Raw genomic sequence first — 24,280 nt, forward strand, 5'->3', positions numbered from 1 at the left:
ACTATTTCTCTCCTGTCTCTCCTGCTCAGCACGCTCCCCTCCCCTCTTTCCCACCCTCTACCACCCGGTCCTCCGCAACCACCCCCGCCCCTCTTTCCCACCCCCCTTTCACCCCAGGCTAGGGAATCTCCATTGACGTTTGGGTGACGCCGCTGTGCCGCCGCCCTGGGGGAAGGACGGGGGGGAGGTTTCCAGGCGCCTCACAGGTAACGCCGCCGCTGCCGCCATATTGACAGAGCTGAGAACGCGGAGGGGGCCCAGGGAAGCAGGGTGGTGGTGGGGTGGTCACCGCAAACCGATAGTCGCGGCAGCGGTGAGAGAAGCCGAGTAGCAGCTCTCAGAGAAGCAGCACGGAGTTGTGTTCTTTATGGGGAGCAGCAGCCTGCGGCGGAGGCGACCCCCGGCTCCCAGCCTCTGAGGGACCCTGCGGCTAAAGCAGTGGTGGTTGAAGTCGGAGCTGGGGGTCGCGGCGGAGGCGGCGGCGGCTGGCTCCAAAGACGCGATGCGCGGTAGTGCTGGCGGTTGGCAGCTCCTGTTCGAGTGCTGCTGAAGGGGCGATGCTACCGATCGCTCCTCAGGACGAGTCCTGGGACCAAGAAATGGAGGTGTTCGGCGGCGTCGCTTGCAGCGGCGAGGTTAGTGATGGCAAGAGGGGCTGGAGCCACCCCTCTCCTTTCCTCGGGACCCTTGCCGGGGCTCGGGAGAGAAGGGGCGTGGGCCTGGGGAACAGGGTGCCCAGGCAGGCCCCCTGGAGGCTGCGGGGCAGCGAAGCAAGCGCTGCTCCAACTGCGCTTTAGCTCAGAGCGGGCGGCGACGAGAGGGCGCACTTGGGCGTGGAGAGTGAATGCCTGCCTCGTGGGCTACGTCGGAGTTGTGACTAAGTTTCTTCACTTTGCGACCTGGAGTGAGACTGCAGGACCCGCCAGGTGCCGCGCCCGGTTCTGCGTGTCCTTCTTTTCCTGCTGCTCCCGGTTTGCTCCCTGGGAACCTGGGGACGGCTGCTAACTCCAGCTCGCTATTGAATCTTGAGTACTTTAGGAACCCAGCGCAACAAAAACATACCTAGGCGACTGAGTAACTCTGGGGGCATTTGCACTTAGGAAAATGTGCTCTTTAGTTACTTAGCTTTCTCGTTTCTTTGTGGCTTCTTGTGGTTCTTTGTAACAACCCAAATGGAGATTAACCGGAGACCAGGTTTCTTAATCTACATTCAGGTGATGTTCTGCTACATCCTGTGAGGTCTCCTGAATTCTACTGCCCTCTTCTCTCTAATCCTTTTTGTCTGCCTTCCGCAACTGCTGTCCTCGCCCTGTTGGTCTGTAAAAGAAGACACAAAGTAAACCCTAGCCCTTATAAGATGTATCTTTGGTAAGATACTGAGGTTCAACAAAAATATTTTGGTTCGCCTCTTTTCTTGCTTTTCTGAAACTTCTGATTGGGCTTTGGGCAGCTGTGCAGTGAGAACTTAGATGTGCACAGGTACTTTGTTTTTATTGTTGTTTTGTTGTTGTTGATGTTATCGTTAAAAGCGGGCAGCATTTAAACATAACAATGAGTCTTTTGGGATTGAAAATCGGATCCTTTTCTAATAATCGATTGACGGCCTAGTGTTTCACCACAGATCTCCTAAAAATACCTGAAAGCCAAACTGATTCACAGTAGGATATTTTGAGGTAGGACTTGAAATCCTCAACATCTCAAGGTGCAAATTTGTCTTTAAGTGCTTGCTCCATCCTTAAAAATACACTTGGATTGTTGTCTGTTTAACTTATTCTTTTTTTCTTTCAAATTTTTAACTGAACTGGGGTTAAAATTACGTGCTAGGGTAACATTTAACAAGAAATGTAGTGGAAATAAATTCAGGAGTCTAAAATTGAGCCCTTTCTACTTATAAGAAATATTTTACTACATAGTTAAGCAATTCCAAAATAAATTTTAATATTCTACATACTTTAAGAACAGGATAAATGAAGAGGGGTTCATTTCTTCTTAGAATGTAGGAATGTTTTATAATTGCAAGAAGTTTAATTAATTTTATGAGAGCCTGGATAATAGAGGAAATAACGTGGGCTTTGGAAGCTGATTAATATGGGTTCCAATCTCAATTCCATATTAGCTGTGTGACGCAGTGCAAGTTACCTAACCTGACTTTCTTCATCTATAAATGGGCGAAAACTACCTTGAAGAGTTGTTATGTAAAAAAAGCAGTACTGAGTTTAATACACTTAGGTGCTTTGCACATAATAGGTCTACATTGCACACTAGTTTCTTCTCTTTACCCACAATGATCGTCATGCCCCTTTCCCTGCCCCTAAACTCTGAATTATTGTCACCTATCTTAAAATCTTGGGATTTTGATAGCCACAGTCATAGCTTTAGTTTTCCCTATTATGAGCAGTTTTTCTTAAGACCTCCTTCCTAGGTCTGATCTTTTCATCTAAGTATGGTAATCATATTTGTAATCACAGATAGGGTGATTCAAAGATAAATATGAGGTCATATTTAGGGACATTTCGGGGGATAAGAGGAGAAAAATAATTTTATTTGTTATAATTTGCTAATGAGGTGTTTCACTGACATTTAAGTTTACGTCCACCCCCCCATTATGAACTTTTGTCATGGTAAGAATTGGTTCAGATCATCAAGTGTTTATTGAGTACAAGGTAGTGCGGTACGTAGTATTGAAATGTGAAATGCCTAAAAATGTACCACCTGGAGTCTCACCCAACCCCCGTGGGTTTACATTCAGATAGGCAAGATAGTCATGTTCAGAAACTGTTATTATGCAGGTTGTAAAGACCATCAACAATGAGGTAGTTGTGTTGGTATAGGGATTGGTCTGGTAAGGCTTTGTTAAAGAGGTAGAATTTGATCTGGGCATTAGAGAGTGGATAATAATTTCACAGAGAGATGAAAAGAGCATATTTCTTTCTGGAGGATAGGGATAATATAAGCAAAGGCATGGAGGTATTCTTGGTGGAAAGGGGAATCTCATATTGCTAGGATGTGAGGCTGTGATACAAGAGTGGGGATGTCATGTGAGATGAGGTAGGCAATGTATTAAACGTAGGCTAGGCCCAGATTGTGTGGGGCTTTTAAAGGCAGTTTAAAGGTTTAACGTTATTCTGTAAATGGGAGCTACTGAAGGGTTTTGAGGACATGAGTGACATGGCCAGATCTACGCTTTGAAAAATAACTGATGTCAGTGTGTAGAATGTATTTGAGTCAGAGAGAGACTGAAGGTGGGGAATAGCAGTTAGGAGGCTATTGTATTAGTCAGTGGAAGTAGTAGTGAGATTTTTGAACTAGGACAGAGGGAATGGAAAGGAGAGGACTGATGGTAGAGAACTTGCAGCGATAAAACAGAATTTGGCAACTAATTAGATGTTGGGAGTAAGAGGGAAGAATAAAAAATAACATAGATTAGGAGTGTTGTGGTAGGACTTAATCAATTTAACAGATATTTATTGCCTGCCTGGCAATATAAGTGTCTATGCTAGGCACTGGACTAATACAAAGATAAATAGATCTTTGCAACATAGGGAGATAGAAAGCTAAAATGAACTTCTCTCTCTTGTATTGTCTTGAATAAGTGGAAACCACTCTAAAGATTTCTGGTCCTGCTTGGCATGCTTGAAATCTTTACTATCAAAAGCGAATGCTCTTATTGCTAGCCAAAGTTTTTCATGCTTTTTAAATGATCCTTGGGCATGTAGTTCTTGCTTCATCAATACTCCTCTTAAATAGTCAGCAGCCCCTGAGTGCAGAGGGCTGTTCCGAAATAGTGACTGGTGCTTTTTTCTGGAATGTGGAAAAGAATAGGGACATCTATATTGTTTTTATGCTTTCGCCAGGTTTATTTCAAATAAAAACGGTGCTTTTGGCCCTTCTCCCACACTGGTGGTCCCTTATCAGGTCCTCCAAAATTATCTTCCTCTAAACAAATTTGTTCTGGAAATATTCAGGTCAGTCCCTTAAGGGCAGGGCCTCTATATTTCTCTACCTTATTTCATCAAGAGAGCTAATCATTACCTCATTCTATAATAAGGCCTGACTTGGTGCTGTTGCTTTCTTGGGCCATATTGTTGTTTTAATGCAACCCTTCTCATAGTCTCCCTCATTTATAATTTTGAAAACAAAATACAAGATTTTTTTTTTTTCCCTGTAATTTGTCTCCTGGTAGATGTTATCATTTGTCTTTAGCAGCAGTTCTGAATATCTGGTGAGCACATGGAATCTTGAGGTAAGTCTCTTAGTATTTTGTCAGAATTTGCTATACATTATTTACACATTTATATTATTTCCAAAGATTATTTACTGTTGCGCTGATAGTTTTAGTTTTGGTTTGTTTTTAGATGGGAAAGAAGTTGGATGGAGAGAGATTTAGAGCTAAGCTTAACCTGGCTTTTGTAGATAATAGAGATGTTTTCTGAATTGCCCTGGAGACATTCTATGTAACTGATTTTGCTGCAAGATTTCAACCTGTATCTGTATATTTGAAGTATGTCTTGATGTGTGTGTGTGTGTGTGTGTGTGTGTGTGTTGTGTGTGCACGTGCGATGGAGGGAGAGAGGAGGGAAGGGCAGGGACGGGGAGAGAGCGAGAGCGAGAGCGAGAGCGAGAGCGAGAGAGAGAGAGAGAGAGAGATTGAGAGAGATTGAGATTGAGAGATTGATTTACGTATGCCTTCCTTCATTTCAGAAAGTAGTTGAGATGATTTATAAGAAACACAATCCAATACAGGCATACTTTGGAGATATTGCTGGTTTGGTTACAGACCACCACAATAAAGTGACTATTGCAATAAAGTAAGTCACATGAATTTTTTGGTTTCCCAGTGCTTATAAAAGTTACATTTATACTGTACTCTAATCTATTGAGTGTGCAATAGCATTGTCTAAAAAATGTACATAACCTTAATTAAAAATACTTTATTGCTAAATAAAACCTCTAACCATCTTTCGAGTCTTCAGTGTGGGATAATCTTTTTGCTTATGGAGGGTATTGCCTGGACGTTGATGGCAGTTGACTGGTCAGGGTGGTGGATGCTGAATGTTAAGGTGGCTGTGACAATTTCTTAAAGTAAGACAACAGTGGAGTTTGCCACATTGATTGACTGTTCCTTTCACAAACAATTTCTCTGTAGCATGTGATGCTGTTTGATAGCATTTACCCAGAATTGGAGTCAATACTCTGAAACTGTGCCACTACTTTCTCAACAAAGTTTATGTAATGTTCTAAATCGTTTGTTGTCATGGCAACAGTCTTCACAGCATCTTCACCAGGAGTAGATTCCATATCAAGAAACTACTTTCCTTGCTCATCCAAAACAAGGAACTCCTCATCTGTTACATTTTTATCATTAGATTTGCAGCAATGCAGGTACCCCTTCAGGCTCCACTTCCAGTTCTAGTTCTCTTGCTATTTCTACCACATCTGCAGTTACTTTCTCCATTGAAATCTTGAACCCCTTATAATCACCCATAAAGGTTGGAATCAACTTCCAAAATTCTGTTAATGTTGATATTTTGACTTCTTCCCATGAATCGCTAATGTTCTTAATGGCATCTAGAATTGTGAATCCTTTCCAGAAGGTTTTCAGTTTACTTTGCTCAGATTCATTAGAGGAATAACTATATATAATAGCTATAGTCATATGAAATGTATTTTTTAAATAATACTTGAAAGTCAAAATTACTTCATTAGAGGAATAACTATATATAATAGCTATAGTCATATGAAATGTATTTTTTAAATAATACTTGAAAGTCAAAATTACTTCATTAGAGGAATAACTATATATAATAGCTATAGTCATATGAAATGTATTTTTTAAATAATACTTGAAAGTCAAAATTACTTCTTGATCAGTGGGCTTCAGAATGGATGTTGTGTTAGCAAGCATGAAAACAACATAAATCATGTATATCTCCATCAGAGCTCTTGGGTGACTAGGTGCATTGACATTGAGCAGGGATATTTTGAAAGGAATCTTTTTTTCTGAGCTTTAGGTCTCAACATTGAGCTTAAAATACTCAGTAAACAGATGTTGTAAACAGATGTGTTGTCATTCAGTCTTTCTTCCATTGATTTGCAGAGTTGATTTGGCAGCATTCTTAAAGGTCCTAGGATTCTTGGAATGGCAAATGAGAATTGGCTTCAACTTAAAGTCACCATCTGCATTAGCCCCTCACAAGAGTCTTCCTGTCCTTTGAAGCTTTGATGCCTGTCTTTTGAAGCTTTGACGCCAGGCATTGACTTCTTTTTAGCTATGAAAGTCCTAGATGACATCTTCCAATATAAAGCTGTTTCATATACATTGAAAATCTGTTGGTTATTGTAGCCACCTTCATTAGTTATCTTGGTTAGATTTTCTGGATAACTTACTGCAACTTGCTGTTTCACCCTGCACTTTTGTGTTCTGGAGATGGCTTCTTTCCTTAAACCTCATTTACAACTTGGCTGTTATGTGCAAGAAGCCTAGCTTTCAGCTTATCTAGGCTTTCAACATGTGTTACTAAGCTTAATCATTCTAGGTTTAGACATGAGAGACATGTGACTCTTTCTATCACTTGAATACTAGAGGCCATTGTAGGGTTATTAATTGGCCTAATTTCAATTTTGTTGTGTCTCAGGAATAGGGAGCCCTGAGAAGAGGGAGACAGATGGAGGAACGGCTGGTCAGCCCAGTGTAGCAGTCAGAACATACACAACATTAATTAAGTGTGCTGTATTTATATGGGCTCAATTTTTGGATCCCCAAAACAGTTGCATTAGTAACATCAAAGATCACTGATCACAAATCACCATAACAAATGTAGTAATGTTGAAAACATTTGAGATATTGTGAGAATTACCAAAATGTGACACAGAGACAGAAAGTGAGCAAATACTTGGGGAAAATTGCTTGGATGGTCTTTCTTGACACAGAGCTGCCACAAACCTTCAATGTGTAAAAAATGTAATATCTGCAAAGCACAATAAAATGAGGTATGCCTGTAACAAACTATTCTGACATTCAGATTAAAGAAAAGATAAATTAGGAGGTGTATGGAAGAATAGAGGATGGGTTTGGAGGGTGAAACAGAACACAGGTAAGCAGGCTCTAAGGGTATAATATACCTTTGAAATATAGTTGAATTTAATTTGGCCTTGAATTTTCTCATTTCTCACTATGACTGTATATTAGATATACCTAGGAGTTTAGAAAAAATTTCCATGCTAGTGCCCTACTCACTGACATTCACATTTAACTGGTGGGGGCCTGGGCATTGTTCCTCATATTATAAAGTACAGCTGAGGATAAAGAATCACAACTCTAGGTCAAAGTTAAAAGAGAAATACTCATGTAGTTTTTATCCAACAAGAAAAAAAAAAGCATATTGGTTCCTAAGAAATTTGCTTTAAAATAAATTTTTTGTGAACTAATGTGTTTCAGTATGTTTCATTCTGTTGTTTTAAGACTCGATTGGGCAAAGGAAGTATTTGAGCTGTCATCTTATATGCTTTTGCTGTGTAGTTTTGAGATTTTGCTTTTCCATAAAAGTAAAAAAAATTGTGTCCTATCTGATTTTGATATAGTCTAGCCTTATAATTCAGAGGTTAAACAATCTGCATACCTTATTACTAGCTAAGTAAGGGGAAAGTGACTCTATTTTGAATAAAATATCACATCTTTAACAAAAATTTCAAAGGTCATGGATAATTATTCTTACTATAGGATCTATCTGCCTCTTCTATAAAATGGCTGGAGACTTAAAGAGGAAATAATAATAAGTTTAACACCCAATGTAATTTTTTTTTTGTTACCTGAAAAGACCTTCGTTCCATCTTGAACATATCTAAATTTAAGGGAGATAGATGCGACATTTATTGATCATGTATTATCTCTTCAGTTTTATTTACTCTTCAAAACAGCTTGGTTAGACAAAGTTGTGTCTTTTTAACAGATGTGAAAGACATACAAATAAGTGGGAGGCATGTATGAAATTTGAACCTAGATTATTTTAAGTTTATGCTTTTTCCTCTGTACATTATTGGCTCCTTCATAAGGATGATATTAAAGATAAGAAGGGAATATAGACAGTTAATTGGCAATCAGATCAGATCAGTAAATAACATCTGCTGATTCAATTGTCATGTCTACTCAAAATAAAAGTCAGCAAAATCCAACAAGGCTTTGTAGACATAGACAAGTTTATTCTAAAATTCCTATGTACAAGTACAGAACCTAGAATATCTAAATCCATTTTGAAAAAGACAAATAAAATGCAAGGAATCACTCTATATGGGATGGTAAGGTTTACTGTGTTACTGCAAGTAATTAAGGCAGTACGATGTTGGTGGAAGGATAGATGCATAGATCAGTGGAACAGAATAGCCCCAGAAATAGACCCACAGAAATAGGTTCAAATGATTTCTGAGAAAAGTGCAGAAGTAAAATAAAGGTCTTTAGTTTCCTCATATATAAAATGGAAATTAATGTGTTTTATGATTATTTCGAGAAGTAAAATTATGCTTTCTATGTAATGAGAAGAATAATAAAATTCTTGTTTTCAACAAAATAACTCTTAAGATTAGGTGTCCTAGAAAAAGTAATTTTTATACCCCGATAATTAACTTAACAGACAAATTAAACTTACTTTACATTCCTTAAGGTAGTACTTTAATAAAATTACATGGACCTCCAATCTATGAGAGGTTACTACAGTGAAAAAAAAAATACTACTAAAGAATGCCATGTATGTATATCTCATGTATATGTGCATTTGTCTCTTCCACACATAATACATGTATCCTTTGACTGTAAACTTTCCAAAACATTTGTTCACTTCTATTACACTGGCCAGATGGCCAGTGGCTTGGCATTGGGAACACTTTGGAGCTATTCAGAACCATTAAATTCATTAGCCCTGATTTCATCCAAGCAGAGTAAACAAATTCCGGCCTGAATAGTAATCTGAGAAGCTGCTTTTCTATCATTGAACCAAAGTTTTAAAAACCCAAATATTCTACAAATACTTTCTAATGTGTATATAGTTTCGATACGCTTAGTTCAACTCATAGTAACCTCTATAATCTGCACAACTACTGGTCCTTTTTAAAGCAGGATGACATTTAGATTGGTTTTAATTGGTTCTAAATAGTATTTTGCATGCATTTGTCCAAGAAGTAATTATTAAATTCCTATTTATTTGTAAGGTGTTGTGATAGTTACTAGATAGGCTTCAGTTGGTTATTGCTCCAGTTTTATGCCTTGATAACTGAAAACCAATTAACTGTATATCCATATGTTCTTCCATAGTCACAATGAAATGTCTGAAGGGACAGCATACTATGTCATGGATAATGACAAATTTAGGCTTATAGAAAACTTTTTAAAATTTAATATTCTGGGGTATTAATGCTTTAATTCTATACTCCCATGGCATTCTTTTCCACTCCTTTGCTTTTTTAATATTAACAGGTTTAAAAAAAACATATTAATAGGTTTCCTCCTATTTGAATTATCTGGCAAGAGTGGAGCTTCAGTATGTATGGCAATTCAATTTGTACTTCATTCTTACCTTACATACTTTCCCTTATTCCTGGCATTCAGTTATGGCAGATGGAGAAAATTATGTCCCTCTTGCTTTTATTTAGTGTTCTACAGTTATTTTTACTACATGAGAAAGGAAACTTATTTTTATTAATAAATTGCCTTTGAATTTGGGTCTCTTGTTCTTTGGACTCACTGCAATGATGTTGAAATAATGAGGTTTCTAGAGGTTGGTTTTTTGAGTTAACAAATCACCCTTTGAGTTGCTAGTAATAGTTTTCAATTCAGTGATGTTTGATTTTGTATATTCCACCTCCAACTTGCTGAGGTGGATACTAAAATATGGTAGAAAACATAAATGACAATTGCAGCAGTAGTAGTAAAATTTTGAAATTAAGCTTATTCTTATTTTCATGATGAGATTTTTCAGAATCTGGATAATAAGATGAATAATAGCCTATGAGATCCATTTTAACATATGTATGTAAGCAGTCTCTGGGAAACATGGGCATGGCTAGATAACAGAGCTGACTTCAGTCCTTTTATTTAAACTACCAGACTGTATGTTGAAGAGCAATTAAGAGGACTATGGTGCATCTATTTTTCTAGAAATAACAGCATCTCTGAAGATAGAGTGCGATCTTGAAATAGGGTATTGTTTTGGAGACTCATCATAATTGAATAAATTTTGTAACTTTAGAGTTATTATCTCTTTTAATTAGAAACAGGTGTCGTCATCATTATTTCAGTTTTTATATTAGATTCTATATTTTAAAAAAGTAGTGTTCTTGACTGTAACACTTACTATGGCACAAGTGAAATACTGTGAGTGATTTGGCTGAATTATGTCAGTTCCAAAAAGTGAACTAAATGTTCTTACGTTGGTCTCTTATTAGGATTAACGACTTCTAAAATTTAGTGTACTCTTCTTCCTGCCTTCAGGAGGTGTATTTTACAAGTTTCTGCCAATAAAATTCTTGGTTTCAAAAAGCATAAAAAATAAGAATCTTCTGCTTGCCTTTAAAAAAAAAACTGTAAGGATACAAGGGGCATTGGCCTAAAAGTAAATTAAAATTAATTACGGGTTGAGTGTTAGGAAATTAGGCACATATTCTTGGTGAAACAATATTCTGTGTTTACTGTGGCAATTATAATCACATAGAGTAGATAATTTTAGTTTGTTCCTTCATTGCTAGGGCAATATAGTACTCTTTCTGTATATTTAAAAATTTTGATTTATAATTAAAAATTATACAGTTTAGACCAAAGGATGGTGAACTTTTTCTGTAAAAAGCCAGAAAAATATTTGAGTATGTTTACCACATATATCCTCTGTCAAATATTTTTTTTTTAACAACCCTTTAAAAATGTTAAAAAAAAAAAGTTCTTAGTTCATGGGCTTCAATTTAGACAAATAGTGTCAGAATGTGGTTTGTAAAATTGTGTTTATACTAATCCTGCAGAATAATTTTAGGATTAGGAAATTTTAGGAAGGAATCTAACTGAAAAAAAAAATATATGACCCTCTGAAATAATTTTCATGAAGATATGAAATATCAAGGAGTTATTAAATACTTAAAAAAATCTTATAAATGACCCAAGCTATGCATTTTTAAAATGACTTTGAAAGAGCTGAATTTCTGTTGGCTGTAGAATTTAATATTAAGAGCCAGGATTGATAAGCAGAATGATTCACTGGAGATACTTTATGAAATTTGATTTCAAAGTTGCTTTTAAGTGTTTCAAGTAAGAAAATTAATAATACCTAAGAAAAAAATCTATGATAATTACTTATTATTGAAGTTATTTTTACATTTAATTTATTCAGATTACAAATTCAATCATTCCACAAATATTTTTTTCTAGAATTTATTATGCTCCAGATAATATATTAGATACTAGAGTCATTAGACATGATCCCTTTCCTCAGGGAGCTTACAGTTTGATAGAGGGATGGAACACATACTTAATAAGTAATACAGTATTTGTGGATAGAAGTCTGTGTATGGTAAGGCGGAAGGAAAAAGAGAAAGTGGGACATTGAGTCTTGGTAAAGGTAAGTTGATATTCAAAACCACAGGTAATCCAGAATGGTAAATACTTCAAAGATTATCCATATTTAAATTTAGACTCTTTTTATGCTTTGATTTGAACATGGATATATTTTATTAGCTAATTTATTTTATAGCAGTGCCTTGTAATTGTTTTTAAATACCTGACTAAAGGAATAGCTTGGAGGTGGTATACTCTTGCCCATCCTGAGACTCTTTTAAAATACAACCCTTCCAGATAGATTTGAAACAATTGTTCTTTTATAAATCTTCTCTGAAGCAGCGACAGTGGTTAGGTGGATATGTTTCAAAGGACTAACCTATTGGAGTAAACACAACAGGGATATTGTGTAATTAGAAAGTCAGATACTCATGTTCATTGAGGCATTCACAGTGGCCAAGACATGGAAACAACTGAAGTGTTCTTTGATGATTGGATAAAGAATATGTGGTACTTATATAAAGTGGAATACTACTCAGCCATAAGAAAAGGTGAAATACTGACATTTGGGACATGGTTGGATCTTGAGAATGTTATGCTAAACAAAATAAGTCAGATGGAAAAAGTCGAGAACCATATGATATCACTCATATGTCCGATATAAAACTGAAGACAACAAACAGACAAAACAGACTAACAAACAAAAACTCATAGACACAGACAACACTGCATTGTGGTGGTTACCAGAGGGAAAGTAGGGTGGAGACAGGTAGAAAAGAGTAAAGAGGGTCAAATATATGGTGATGGAAGGAGATTTGACTTTGGGTGGTGAACAAACAATGCAATATACAGATGATGTATTATAGAATTGTACACTTGAAACCAATATGATTTTATTAACCAATGTCATCTCAGTAAATTTAATAAAGTTTAAAAAACAGAATTGTGTATAACTACAGCAACAATGAAGAATTTTGCATCTTAGTTTGAAATCTGGGCTTTAGTGGTGATTAAAAAGTCAGAAGATCAAAATAAATCATTTAAATGAATATTGTAGGTGCTGTCAAATTTTCCATAAGTATGTTGACTATAGAATTCAATTTAAAAGATTAAAAAGATAAAAAGTCTACCGAAATGGCCATAACTATTAATAAACCTTTGAAAATATTTAATAGTTTAAAGCCGAGGATATAAATTAAACCTGGTATGTGAAATGCAAAACAAAAAGACCCTTATTTTTGGAAATGCCCAACTAAAAGACTGTTAGTTAAATTGATAGTGTGTTATGTAGTAAAAATATACAAAGATGCTTTTCACTTCAATTTGTGATTCTTTAAGCAAGGTGTGTATGCATTAGTATGTATGTATCTTTATGGGTTGGTTTAGAAGGTTCTTTTCAAGTTGACCAAAAATGAGTCTATCATTATTTTATAAGTAATCTTCCCTCAATAATATCATGTCAAAACTAAAGCTATTAAGTCAGTAGTGTACAATGAAGTAGCAATACATTTTGATTTACAGATGTATTTTGTATACAGGTAGCATTATTCCCTTTGGTGAATTATTAACTAAAATATATCATATACTTTTTTTCTATATTTTCTTTTTGGCAGAAAAACATTCACATATCAGGCATTTATTGAGCACATACCAGACACTGTGCCAGCTGCTTTAAGGATATTATATTAATCCCAACAACAATCCTAAATTGCTTATTTTACAGATGGAATAATCGAGACTAGGAAAATTTAAGAAATTTTTTCAAGGCAATAAAAGTAGAGTTTGGAATTTGAATCTTGGTCTGCTTGAAATCAAAGCATTGTTCTTCCCATAATATTACTGCTATGCCTGTCTCATGAATAAAGCACAAAATCTGTCCTCAAGGAACTTTAAGTTTAGATGTATGTGACGAGAGATTTATCTGCTATGGTGGAATTATTGTTTTATTCTTTTGATAGCATTTACACAACATAAAATTTGCCATCTTAGCCATTTTTAAGTTTACAGTTCAGTAGTGTCAAGTACATTCAGATTGTTGTACAACCAATCTCCAGAACTCTTTTCGTCTTGCAAAACTGAAACACTTCACTCATTAAACAATAACTCTCCATCCTCTCCTCCCCCTCAGCCCCAGGAAACCACCATTCTATTTTATGTCTCTATGAATTTGACTCTTCTAGATATCTCATATAAATGGGACCATACAGTATTTGTCTTTTTGTGACTGGCTTATTTCACTTAGCATAATGTCTTTAAGATTCATCCATGTTGTAGCACATGTCAGAATTCCCTTCTTTTTAAAGGCTGAATAATATTCCATTATATGCATAACACATTTTATTTACTCATTTATCTGTAGATAGATACTTGGGTTGCTTACACCTTTTGACCATTGTAAATAATTTTTCTTTGAACATGGTGTACAAATATCTCTTTGAGACTCTGCTTTCAGTTCTTTTGAGTATATACAGTTGACCCTTGAAATTTGAACTGTGCAGTTCCACTTATACATGGTTTTTTTTTTAAGTAAATGCTTACAATGTTGTAATGTATTTTCTTTTATGATTTTAACATTTTCTTTTCTCTAGCTTATTCTAGGAATATAATATGTAAATACATAGCACAAAATATGTGTTAATCGACTATTTATGTTACCAGTAAGGCTTCCTTCTGGTCAACAGTAGGCTAGTAGTAGTTACATTTGGGGGGAGTTAAATGTTATATGTAGATTTTCAATTACATGAGGGTTTGGTGCCACTAACCCCTGCATAGTTCAAGGGTCGACTATACCCAGTTGGAATTGCTTGATCTTATAATAATTCTATTTTTAATTTTTTAAGGAATTGCCATACTGTTTTTTATAGTAACTATATCATTTTGCATTGCCACCACCAGTGTGCAAAGGATTCGATTTCTCCAATCCCTACCTGTGGTGGGTTATTTTGAAAAGCCAAATCCCAGGATATGTTCTGGGCTAGTACAAACTGGATTTTTATTTTATCTTCTGCTTCTTTCATAGCAACAAAGCTACATCACTGATAATTCATGCCCAGAGGGATGGCTCTTAAAATACGGAATAAGGAATGTGCCATTATGTTCTCTATACTGTACTTATTAAATTAGCAATCAGTTTTTCAGAAAGCAGATTGAAGGTCAAAAATATAACTGCTCAAACTTGTCAATTAATACCAAAATTAATTAGGTAATCTTATTGGTCATATGTTTAACAAAGATTTGACTCAACTTGATTATCCTAGGTCATTTACTAGCATGTAATTTACAGTTTCATATCTACCAAATGAGAACAAAGACAGGAGTTTAATAAGTAAAGCTATATTCTAAAAGTATTAAATTATTAAAAAAATCATTAAAAAGTCTGTTTTAGAGAATTTTAAATCACACTTTTATCTAAATAGCAATATTGATTGTATTAATTATCCATCATTGTATAATAGATTACCACAAATTTAGTAGCTTAACCAAGACACATTATTTTACAGTTCCTATGTGTCAGGAGTCCAGGAGTTGCTCAACTAGGTCTTCTCTTTAGGGTCTCACAAGCTATAATCAAGGTCTTGGCTGTTCCACATTCTTATCTGGAGGCCTGAATGGAGAAGAATCTACTTCTAAACTTCCTCAGGTTCTTGGAAGAATTTCTTTACTTATTGTAGTACTGAGGACCCTGGCTTCTTGCTGGTTGTTAACTGGAGGCTGCTCTCAGCTCCTAGATGCTGCCATGCTATGTGGCCTTGCTTTCAACATGACCACTTCAATGAAGGCAGCAAAAAGAGTGTCTAGAGTCTTATATAACATAAAAGACATGAAATCCCATCACCTTTTTCATATTCTGTTGAATGGAAGCAAGACACAGGTGTTGTCCACACTTAAGGAGATGCATATTATACAAGGGCATGGGAACCAAGAGGAGGATTGTGGAAGCCCATCTTAGAATCTGTTCGCTACATTGATCAACTGGGAGGTTTCTTTCTTTCATTTTGTCATGGGCTTAATTCAATATACAGATGTAGACCTTTATTCTGTGAAGATATGGACCCAGCTCTAAATTTAGATCTAATTTTCTGTTATTTAAATGATGTAGAAAAGAAAATGAAGAACTTCTCTCTCCATATTCGTCAGTGGCTTACCTGTATATGTTTAGCTTATTTGAGAACAAATTTTCTTCAGATGTGAACTTCTTAAACAATTTTATCATTAGGTACTATATAAATATAATGCTTTTGTTACTAGATGGAATTTGCGGATCCTGGAGACTACTCGAAAGTTTATAATACTATCAAATTTGTCGTGAAGACTGGTGGCTTATGTTTTGCTAATAATTTATGTCACCCATATTTCTTCTCACCTTGTACCTTGTTCTTTGTTTATCTCATCACTTCTTTCTACAGTATCTATTTCAGCGCTAAGCCATAAGCTCTGTTAATCAGTCTTGAGTTTAACATTGAGGAACTGGTGTATGCTTAATAGAGTTATTATGGCCAGATAACTATCCTTTTACAAAACTATATGTACTTATATGTTCATTTCCCACACCGCCTCCAGTTCTAAATATTTGAAGGAAATAATGTTTTCTCAGTCCGGTTTTCCATAATGAGCTATTTTTGTCATTAGTATTAAGAAAATCATAGTTTTGTAATGACTCGTGATTTTCTGAGATCAGGTAAATATAGCAACTTAGTTTAGTGTTTCTCTTTGCTCATAATCTTTTAAAGTGATCTGCTTCATTATTTTCTGAGAAAATGAAAGTAATTTTAAAGAATTCTTCACTAGGAAAGTCTCTTCACTTGGGTTTTGGAGTATCTGAGTTAATTATTACAGCCTTTATAATTGTTAATAAGGTTTCCAGAATCTTTTGTAGGAAATTGTTTCTTCCCTATTTGGCACTTAATTGGGGGAAAGAATATATCTGCTTATCTTTTCAAATTACAAATTTTATTTTTGAAATAAAGGTTTAATGTTCCAGAGAATTATGAAATTTTGTTTTGTTTTGTTTTCAGACAGGTGAAAATGACTTAAATTTTAGTAAATATCAGTGAATACTGATGTCCTCTATAGGAATTAATATTCTTATATTGAAACCCTGGTACCTTGTTGATTGTAGATGAGGTGGAAGTAATGGAATGTTCTGTTTTAAAGGCTACTTTTGGAGACTAAAATGATTTTTAAGGTACAGTGATCTCTGTGACTCATTTAGATTTGTTTTATTTCTAGTTCCTTCAGACCAACAGCTTTATGATAAAATAGTCATAAGATGGTATTAATAGTAAGTAACTAGCAACTAGGGTAGCAGAGGAAAGCAGTATTACCTTTTTTCTGTGGATAACAGTGAGAGTCATTTTGTAGTACAATTTCAATTTTTGGGATTCTATCTTAATATTGGTTTGTGAACATTTTTGTTGAATGTGCCTTTTCTTCTATGTTAATGATAAATCTGTCATACATTTTTTTCATCCCCCATAGTCTACCTGTGCTTTTTGAGGTAAGGTGGTAGATGGTAATATTTATTTATTGAATTTGGGAACCCTGGAGGAAAGCAGATTGTGTGTGTGTGTGTGTGTGTGTGTGTGTGTTTACAGTATCTTTGTTTAGTGTGTGTGTGTGTTTAACCCCCCAGGAGATTCTGGCAATGTCTGAAGAAATTTTTGTTTGTCACATTGGGTAGGGGGGTGGGGCAGAACCACCTATTGGCATCTAGTGGATAGAGGACAGGGATACTGTTAAGCATCCTGTAATGCACAAGACAACTTTCCACATCAAAGAATTATCTGCCTTGGAATGGCAATAGCTTCAAGGTTGAAAAAACACTGGCTCAAACATTTTAAACCTCAGTTTCCTCCTCTGTGAAATTAGGATAGTGATATCATCAGCATCATAGTCATGTTGTGAAGATGAAATAATACATGCCACAATCTTAATGTAGTCCATAGTTCATGAGTGTTTTAGCTATTATGAATATAGTTGAGTTAGTAAATCCTTAGTGATTTGACCCTTGTTTCCCTCAATCTTACCTTTTTCAACTTTCTTCAATATTTCCAGTAATACATTACAATTTTCCACTCTCTACTCTTTTTCATTTGATAAACTTCTTAGTCCATATCCACAATGCAATTAGATATCTCTATACCTCTAGCCACTAGACTAGTCTGGAATAAAACAAAGACTTATTTAATCCCCTGGTTTACCCCATTTCAGAGTTCAGTTCACACTGCATTGAATTGAGTTATTATTCAGAGTGTGATCTCTGCACATGTGTTGATATTACCTTTATTAAAATTCATATTCCTTCTCAGATGTATTATCAGTATCTTTGGGCAGGGAGGCTGGGAATATGGATACTTAATAATTTAATTTATTTATTTTTAAATTACAGTTGTCATACAATAATATATTAGTTTCAGGTGTACAAAATAGTGATTAGACATTTATATAACTTATGAAGTGATCACACCAATAAATCAGGTACCCCTCTGACACCATACCTAGTTTTTACTATATTATTGACTATATTCCTTATGCTATACTTTACATCCCCATGACTATTTTGTAACTACCAATTTGTATTTCTTAATCCTTTCCTCTCTTTCACAGACCACCAGCTTTTTAAAAAAATTGTATTTTCATGAAATAGCTTTTTCTATTCTTTTATTTTCAGTATGCATGTGTCTTTTGGTGTGAAGTGGATCTCTTCTAGGCAGCATATGTCAGGGTCTTGTACTCTTATCAATTCAGCCACCCTAGCTTTTGACTGGAGCATTTAATCCATTTATATTTAAAATAATTGTTGATAGACATGTAGTTATTGATATTTTATTATTCATATTTTTTATCTTTTTTATTAAAGAAGTCTCTAACCTTTTTTGTAATACTCATTTGGTGATGATAAACTCCTTCAGCTTTTTCTTGTCTGGGAAACTCTTTATCTATCCTTTGATTCTAAATAATACCTTTTCTGGATAGAGTAATCTTAATTGTAGCTTCTTGCTTTTCATCACTTTGAATATTTTGTTCCAATCCCTTCTGGCCTGCAGCACTTCTATTGAGAAATTGGCTGAAAGTCTTATGGGGGCTCTCTTGTAGGTAACTAATTGTTTTTTCTCTTTCTGTTTTTCAGATTCTCTCTTTGTTTATAACCTTTGGCATTTTAATGATGATGTGTCTTGATGTGGGCCTCCTTGGGTTCATCTTGTTTGAGACTCTCTGTGCTTCCTGAGCTTGTATGTCTTATTTTCTTCACCAGGTTAGGGAAGGTTTTCATCATTATTTCTTCAAATAGGTTTTCAATCCGTTGCTCACTCTCCTCTCCTTCTGGTATCCCTATGATGTGAATGTTGGTACACTTGATGTTGTCCCAGCACCTGGTCTTCCTAGGTGATCTCCCATCCAAGTACTAACCAGGCCCGACCCTGCTTAGTTTCTAAGATATGGCTGGTTCTTTTTTATGTTTTGTATCTCCACTTTTATGTTTTCTTTCTCTTTGTTAAAGTTCTCACTGAGCTCATCTACTCGTCCCCTAAGGTCATTGAACATCATTATAACCAGCCTTTTGAACTCTGCATCTGGTAGATTACTTGTCTCCATTTTGTTTAGTTCTTTTTCTTAAGCTTTGTTCTGTTCTTTCCTTTGAGACATGTTTCTTTGTCTCCTCATTTTGGCTGCCTCCCTGGATTTATGTCAGTGTATTAGGTAGAGCTGCTATGTCTTCAGTTTTAGTAGAGTGGCCTTTTGTAGTATGTGTCTTGTGGAGCCCAGTGTCACCTGAGCTGGGTGCTCCAGGTGTGTCCTTTGTATGGGTTGTGTGTGCCCTCTCATTGTAATTGAGCCTTAGTTGCTGTTTGCTCATCAATAGGAGGGAATGTATCTTAGGCTGATTGTGAGGACTGACCAGTGACTACAATGGAGGTGCTGTTGTGCAGGGGCTGATCCTATGGAGCAGGATTTACTTTAGCAGGGCTCTGGTGCCTGCCTAGTCTTCCTTTTGGGTGTTTCTTCCTTCGATGTGGTCCCGGGTGGTGCTGCGGCTTGGTTTGAAGCTGGCCACCAGACGTGCTGGCCCCAGTGTCAACTGGGAGGAGCCCTGCTGCAGGGCAAGTTCAGTAGCAGCCTGTGCCCTGCCCAGGGCCACATGGCATGAGCAACAAGGCAATCTGCAGATGTGCTGGGCTTGGAGGTACCTTGAGAGGCCAAGCTGTGAACCGAAGCTGGCTGCTGCTCATGCCAGGCTTGGGGCTACTCAGCAAGAGGTATGGGGACTGATGAGGCCAGATGCTGAACCTTTGGGAGTTTTTAGGAAAGTCCATAGCATGAGCCAAGACAAGCTGTTTGTATGAGAAAAAACATTGGAAGTGGCTTAGATGGGCCCACAGGTTGGTGGGGTAGGGTCTCAGGGAATTACCAGGGCAAGATGACCAGTGTTAGCCAGGTTGATGGAGACTCGGATATGGCGACCACCTGATTTTCAGGCCTGGAGGTGGGAGGGCTCAACAAAGAAACAATGTTTTCTGCTAGCACTTGTGAGAGAAAGCTGTGCTTCCAGCCCTTGTCTTGAAGTCAGACAGTTCAGTTCCTCCCTGTATGTCCTTAGCACCTTTCTATCTGCTGCCCCAGTCCTTGAGCTCAGAGGGCATGAGTCCATCACTTGATTCTTAACCTGTACAGGCATGTGTGACACCCTTCCATTTTGAATCTCCATTCTTCTTGCCAATCTCAAGATGGCTTCTTCTGTGTGTCCTCAGTTGTAGTGTCTCTGTTCACCTAGACTTGAGGCAATTCTCAATGTTGGTTGTTCTGTAGTTTAGTTGTAATTTTGATGTGATCGTGACAGGAGGCAGGCACAGTGTTTACCTACTCCATCTTGACCGGAAAAGTGGACACTGATATATTTTTGTATTGGTTGATTTTTAGGGAGACGTGTAAGATAAACAAGTGGGAATGTCAAATATGCAGTTGGATATATGAATCAAGGGCTCAAAACAGTAGACTCAGAGTTAACGTGAGACACATCAGTAAATTAGCTTTCTGGTAAAAGAATGTAGAGCGAAATCAGAAGGAGACCAAAGTCCATTTCCTGAGAATCTAAAATGTTTCAAGAATATTGAAAAAGAGCAAAGAAATTAGAGTAAAAAAAATGAAAGTATGTTATCACAGAAGCCAAAGACTCAAAAAGGAGAGAATAGTTAACTGTGGCATGCTATAGCAAGATCATGTAAGATAAAGACTGATGGATCTATTAGTAAAATAGACATTATTGGTGACTTTAGTTCTCATAGAGTTTTTTTTAAAGAAAGGTTATAGTCAAATAATGCATGGTAATTTACTTCTTAATATATTTATTTAAGAATTTACATACAGTAAAATTCACTTTTTCATGTATGGTTCTGAGGTTAGACAAATGAATAGAGTTGTATAAACACCACCAAAATCAAGATACAGAATAGGCCTATCACCCCCCAAAATTCCTATTGCTGCTTCTTTTTAATACACTCAGTGTTTTCAAGATTTCCCCCATTTTTGGTTTAAAATAATTTAAGATATGTCTTAGGGTGGCTTTATTTAAAAGTTTATCCTTTTGGGTGTTCATTGAGCTTCTTGAATCTAAATTGATATCTTTTACCAAATTCTGGAAATTCTCAGCTATTTTTTTTTTTCAAAACAGCTTTATTGAAATGTAATTCACATACCATGCAATTCATCCATTTAAAATGCACAGCCTAGTAGTGATGTCAGAAGTATGGTGGCATGTTGGCGGGGAGTGTCTCCTTGATTTCTCCCCTTGAAATTACAACAAATTGAACGGCTGCAATCTAACAGAAGACACCCAGCCTAACAAACATGTCTGAGAGATCTGCACATTAGATCATCTGAAGGTGAGAGAATCGGGCGAACAAGGGAGGAGGAAAGGGAAAAGAGGAGAGATGGGTGACTTAGATGCAGCCCAGAGCACCCTGCAGGACTCAGGAAGAGGGATAGGAATCAGGTTGAGGCGTGCACTCTCTGTAGCCCCGAGAATTCCTGCCTGAGTGATCAACATGTACTATGACAGTGAAACCAGTGATCAGGGCAGAGATGAGGGCAAAGATGAAATACAAAGGTGCAACAGCTATGTTCTATTGCCAGACACAAGGCTGAGTCACAGAACCTGGCCTCTTATCCCCAACCTCTCAGAGCTCGCCTCCCTGCATCCTCCTGGAGCTAGCAGTGGGCCCTGGGGGAAACTACAGCAGTGACAGTCCATCTACAGAGCAGGAAGTCTGTAACAACTGAGGAAATGCACATGGCGGCTGATCCCAATGATGGGGGTGGAGATACAGAGGCCAGAAATAGAACAAAAAGTCATCAGATTTGTATGGAAACACAAAAGACTCTGAACAGCCAAAGCAATCCTGAGAAAAAAGAATAAGGCCAGAGGTATCACTCTGCCTGTCTTCAAATTATACTATAAAGTAACAATAATCAAAACAGCATAGTATTAACAGAAAAACAGACAGATATACCAATGGAACAGAATTGAGAGTACGGAAATAAACCCTTGTATATATGGGCAAATTTTTTTCAAGAAAAGAGGCAAAAACATACAATGGAGGAAGGAAAGCCTCTTCAGCAAATGGTCCTGGGAAAACTGGAAAGCCACCTGCAAAACAATAAAACTAGACTGCTACCTACCACCATACACTAAAATTAACTCAAAATGGATCACAGACCTGAATATAAGACCTGAAACAATATGTTGCATAAAAGAAATCATAAGTACTAAAATTATAGACCTTGGAATTAGAGAGGATTTTATGAATTTCACTTCAAAGCAAGGGAAGTCAAAGCAAAAATAAATGAATGTGGCTACATCAAAAATAAATGAATGGGGCTACATCAAACTAAAAAGCTTCTGCACAGCATAAGAAACCACCAACGAGACTAAGAGGCAACCACCTGGGTAAGAGAAAATATTTGCAAACAATGCCCCTGATAAGGAGCTAATATCCAAAAAGTACAAAGAACTCATACAACTCAACAATAAAAAAAAAAAAGAAACAAACAGTCCGATTAAAAAATGTACAGAAGACCTGAACAGACACTTCTCCCAAGAAGACATACAAATGGCCAACAAACATATGAAAGGATGTTCAACATCACTAGCTATTAAGGAAATGCAAATCAAAACCACAATGAGATACCACCTCACACCTCCTAGAATGGTTATTATCAACAGGACAGGTAATAACGAATATTGGAGAGATTGTTGGGGAAAGGAACCCTTATACACTGCTGGTGGGAATGTAAATTGGTGCAGCCACTGTGGAAAATAGTATGGCAGCTCTTCAAACAAAACAAAACAAAACAAAACAAAACAAAACACAAACTAAGAATAGAATTACCATAAGACCCAGCAATCCCTCTTCTGGTAACTACCCCGCAAAACTTGAAAACATCCACAAAGATATATGCACCTCAGTGTTCATTGCAGCATTATTCACGGTGACCAAGTCATGGAAACAACTGAAGTGTCCTTCAATAGATGATTGGATAAAGAAAATGTGGTACATATCTACAATGAAATATTAGCCATAGGAAAAGATGAAATACTGACATTTGCAAAAACATGGATGGATCTTGAGATTATCATGCTAAGCAAAATAAATCAGACTGAAAAAGTTGAGAACCATATGATTTTACTCACATGTGAGATAAAAAACTGAAAGCAGCAAACAAACAGGACAAACAAACAGAGACTCGTGGACACAGACAACCTTTTAGTGGTTACCAGAGAGAAGAAGTGGAGAGGGATGGTAGATAAGGGTAAAGGAGGTTGAATATGTGGCGATGGAAGGAAATTTAACTTTAGGTGGTGAACACACAGTGCAGTATATATATGGCGTATTATTGAATTGTACACTTGAAATCTATATAATTTTATTAGCCAGTGTCATCCTAATAAATTTAATAAAAAATGAAATGTACAGCATAATTGTTTTTAGTATAGTGACAGATATGTACAGCCATCACTACAGTCAATTTTAATACTTATTTTTTAAACTTATTTTAAAGAACTTATTTTTTATCTAAGATAAACTTTTTACCTTTGACTATCACTCCTACTCCCCATTCCCAGACCTAAGCAATCAGCAATTTACTTTCTGCCTCTATAGATTTTCCTGTTCTCGACATTTTATATAAATGGAATTACCATTATTTAAAAATTTTCTGTATCACTCTCTTCATTTTCTGGAATGTTACTGATATGGATTTTAGATCTTTTGATATTGTTCCACATTTCTCTAAGGCTATGTTCATTTTTTTAATAGTTTTTCACTGTCTTGTTAATATTGGTTATTTTCTTTTGTTCTGTCTTCAAGTTTACTATTGCCTCTGCCATCTCCATTCTTTTATTGAGCCCATCCAATTTTTTTTTTAAAATGTCATATATTATTTTTAGTTTTACAATTATTTGTATTTGGTTCTTTTTATAGTTCCTATTTCTCTGCTGATAACTTTTTTCTCATGCCATTCAAGAGTTTTACCCCAAAGAGCATAGTTATAATAGTTGCTTAGTCCTTATCAGATATTTCAACATTGGAGTTACCCTGGAATTGATACCTGTTGATTTTGATTGATTGTTTTAGCAATCTACCTGGTAGAGTCTGACTCCCTGGTTCTATCTAGCCTTCTCTGGATGATGGTTCCAATGTTAGTTATGTTTTCAGAGTATTTGTGTTAGCACCCTGTATGTGCCACTCAGTG

General features: G+C 36.4%; 1 protein-coding gene across 1 annotated transcript in view; it reads left to right on the top strand.

Moving 5' to 3' along the window:
* The first annotated feature begins 554 nt into the window (after positions 1-554).
* RPS6KA6 (ribosomal protein S6 kinase A6) overlaps positions 555-24,280 on the top strand; it is a 125,573-nt gene continuing 101,847 nt past the window's right edge. Inside the window, exon 1 of the mRNA XM_006908990.1 lies at positions 555-635. Coding sequence (XP_006909052.1) covers positions 558-635 — 78 coding nt within the window. The 5' untranslated portion in view covers positions 555-557. The remainder of the gene's footprint in view (positions 636-24,280) is intronic.

This window comes from Pteropus alecto, unplaced genomic scaffold (genome assembly GCF_000325575.1).
Source record: "Pteropus alecto unplaced genomic scaffold, ASM32557v1 scaffold273, whole genome shotgun sequence".
NCBI lineage: Eukaryota > Metazoa > Chordata > Mammalia > Chiroptera > Pteropodidae > Pteropus > Pteropus alecto.